This window comes from Alosa sapidissima, chromosome 8 (assembly GCF_018492685.1).
Source record: "Alosa sapidissima isolate fAloSap1 chromosome 8, fAloSap1.pri, whole genome shotgun sequence".
NCBI lineage: Eukaryota > Metazoa > Chordata > Actinopteri > Clupeiformes > Clupeidae > Alosa > Alosa sapidissima.
The window spans coordinates 32,112,329-32,115,865 of record NC_055964.1 but is presented as its reverse complement, the minus strand read 5'-3'; the positions used below and the strand labels follow the sequence as shown (position 1 = coordinate 32,115,865).

Sequence of the window (3,537 nt, the reverse complement as noted above, 5' to 3'; positions counted from 1 at the left end):
TTCGGTACTCTCATGCATCCTCAAACACAAACACTCCTCCAGGTCACTAATTATGTTTTGTTTTTGTTTGTTTGTTTGCTTACTCTTCCCTTCATGATGTGACAGATCGTTGTTTACTCGTTCTGCGTTTAGGCACTGATACAAAAATGTGCCGTGTTGTTTCTATATATAAGAAGTGGTTTCACTTGATTATATACATAACTTCCATTGGTTTGGATTAGTCACCTCTCTCAGCGCCTCTCTCTGTCCCCCTTTCCTTCCAGAATGTTCCATCCATCTTCACTGGAGCCTGTTACACAATGGGAGTCACCGCAGCAGTCATAGCCTCCACCAGCCAATCCACACCTTTCTCCAAACCCACTATACGCAGATAGCAATTGGCATCGTCCCATTTCCTTTCCCCTCCACACCACAAGAAAGGAACAGGACATAGTGTTTATTTAGTCTCCCTTTTACCTGAAAAAGTCTATTTATTTAGCACACCGCACACACACCACTTACCTCAGATTTTCTTTCAGAAGAAGAACGTAAGCTATTTACAAACTGACATCTATTTAATATTTAACTTTAGATTACTATAGATTATTTAAAACATAAATTTAAATCACCAGCACAAGAGATTATTTAAAAAGAAATTTAAGTCACCTGCACAAGAGATTATTTAAAAAGAAGAAAATAAAAGTCCAAATAACTGCAGAAATGGAATCTACAACACTAGCTGCTCTGGCAACCACGGCAACCTTTACAATTGCCACGGCGACAGACATGTCCGGCTACATGTGGCTGCTGATTCTTGGCTTCGTCATTGCCTTCATCCTGGCATTCTCGGTGGGTGCCAACGACGTGGCCAACTCCTTCGGCACCGCAGTGGGATCAGGGGTGGTGACCCTTCGGCAGGCCTGTGTGCTGGCCACTATATTTGAGACGGTGGGCTCCATACTCCTTGGGGCAAAGGTCAGCGAGACTATCCGCAGCGGCATCATCGACCCGCGCATGTACAATGGCTCAGAGGCCACGCTCATGGCTGGGTCTATCAGCGCCATGTTCGGTGAGGGGCCCTTCTCAACAACAGTCACACGCTAACCGACATATTTAGAAATCATTAGAATCTCCACATATTTAGAAATCATTAGAATCTTCACATATTTAGAAATCATTAGAATCTCCACATATTGGAAATCATTAGAATCTCCACATATTTAGAAATCATCATTAGAATCTCCACATATTGGAAATCATTAGAATCTCCACATATTTAGAATTCATTAAAGGATCTCAATAAATGGTGCCTGTCAAGAACACAATTATTGATACTTATATATATTTATAAGATACTTATATTATATAAGATATTTAGTCCTGGCCTATTAACAATAATAGTAATAGCAATTGATATGTAATAGAGTAATATGAATGCCAATCTGTGTGTGCATGTACAGTACTCACATGTACTCTCTTGTAGCAATTGATCATACAGTGTGACTTTTGAAAGATAAGTATTTAAGTGTGCGTTGATTTCTGATTGGTCAGTTTATTTCCCATCAGGCTCTGCTGTGTGGCAGCTGGTGGCTTCCTTCCTGAAGCTGCCCATCTCTGGAACGCATTGCATTGTGGGAGCGACCATCGGCTTCTCCATGGTGGCCAAGGGTCCCATGGGTGTAAAGTGGCTGGAGCTGCTCCGCATTGGTGAGTCTCACACACACACACACACACACAAACACACACACACACACACACACACACACACACACACACACACACACACACACACGGAACACACAGCTGCCCCCGCAGGGACTTGAAGCTGAGCCAGAGCTCAGCCAGAGCTGGGTTGGAGTTCCCATGGCTGGAAACGGCTGGGCCTGCCAGCTCATCCTCCTTTAAATCAGAGATGAAAGTCCCATTTGTGACTGTTTGTTTTTCAGGTCGTGGTCGTCGTATTTACAGTAACATGCTGTATGTTGCAGGACATGTTCTATTTTGAGGACAGTACATTCTGAACTGAATGAGGGGCTGGTAGACACACACACACAAACACACACACAAACACACACACACACACACACACACACACACACACACACACACACACACACACACATTCCATACTGAGCTCCTGGTTCTGAGAAAGGTGTCAGGCCTATATGGGCAGATAGCAGGGGCAGGGTAAACATTATGCTACACACACACACACACACACACACACGCCATACCGACCTCCTGGATAGCAGGGGCAGGGTAAACACTACCCTGCACTCCTCTGATCCTTATCACCCTATGTCCAGATGCCATGACCAATTTGCAGGCCAGTGTGAGGGGATATGGGTCGGGGGCAAACGTGCCATGGAGATTATGTAACTCTCACTTTCTTCTCTCTCTCTCTCTCTCTCTGTCTACCTCCTCTCCTCTCCATATCTTCCCTCTCTCTCTCTACATCTCTCCCCTCTCTCTCTCCATCTCTATCGCTCTCTCTCTCTCTCCATCTCTCTCCATCTCTCTCTCTCTCTCTCTCTCCATATCTTCCCTCTCTCTCTCTATCACTACCCTCTCTCCATCTCTCTCGATCTCTCTCCATCTCTCTCCCCTCTCTCCATCTCTCCCCCTCTCTCTCCATCTCTCTCTCTCTCCTTCCCTCTCTGTCCCACACAGTTGCCTCCTGGTTTCTGTCCCCCCTGCTGTCTGGCATCATGTCTGCTGTGCTCTTCTACTTTGTGCGCAAGTTCATCTTGAATAAGGTACGATGGTAGCTTCCACTACGTCTCAGATTATGTGCACTTACATACACCATTTCATTGCTTATTGTTTATGTACTTAAATACACCATTTTATTGATTATTGTTTACGTACTTAAATACACCATTTTATTGCTTATTGTTTATGTACTTAAATACATAATTTTATTGATTATTGTTTATTTGTTTACGTACACCATTTAATTGATTATTGTTTATTTACATACATACACCATGTTATTGATTATTATTTATTTACTGGTGCGTTTCTTTTGTCTATGTCAATGTCAAAGATTCTAGAACAGAGCGCTGCTCTAGAATCTTTGGTCAATGTCAATGAAATGTAGCAAGGGTGGGACCAAGTCACTGTTTGGCAAGTCACAAGTAAGTCCCAAGTCTTAGCACTCAAGTCCAAGTCAAGTCCCAAGTAAATACAGAGAAGGGCAAGTCGAGTCCAAGTCCAAGTCTCATCAAAGCCAAGTCGAGTCCAAGTCCAAGTCCCAATCTTTTTCAAGTCCTGAACAAGTCATCAGGTACTCTTCACTTAATAATGGCATTATTAGACTATCGATCATAATTTGAACACTTCCATCTAATCCACAGATTTTTTTTTATAAATACAGATTAAAATATGTTCAATGTTTCTGTCTTGAAATCTTTTACGATATATGCATGCGCATGCAATATACACATGTGCATACCTGAGTAATCTGTACAAAACGGATAGCTACATGACAAATATATATATTGTTTTTCCAAATTGCGGAGCCCACTGTAAGTATGAGTAATAATTTGACTGATGGCA

At 42.6% G+C, this 3,537-nt stretch overlaps 1 protein-coding gene across 2 annotated transcripts in view; it reads left to right on the top strand.

The window, feature by feature from the left end:
* The first annotated feature begins 471 nt into the window (after positions 1-471).
* The window catches only part of slc20a1a (solute carrier family 20 member 1a), a 17,819-nt gene continuing 14,753 nt past the window's right edge, over positions 472-3,537 (top strand). Inside the window, exons 1-4 of one of the 2 annotated variants that reach the window (XM_042102323.1) lie at positions 472-604; positions 642-1,048; positions 1,546-1,686; positions 2,650-2,735. In XM_042102323.1, coding sequence (XP_041958257.1) covers positions 700-1,048; positions 1,546-1,686; positions 2,650-2,735 — 576 coding nt within the window. In that variant the 5' untranslated portion in view covers positions 472-604; positions 642-699. Of the gene's footprint in view, positions 1,049-1,545; positions 1,687-2,649; positions 2,736-3,537 lie in introns of both variants that reach the window. The other variant, XM_042102322.1, reaches the window with a different exon arrangement.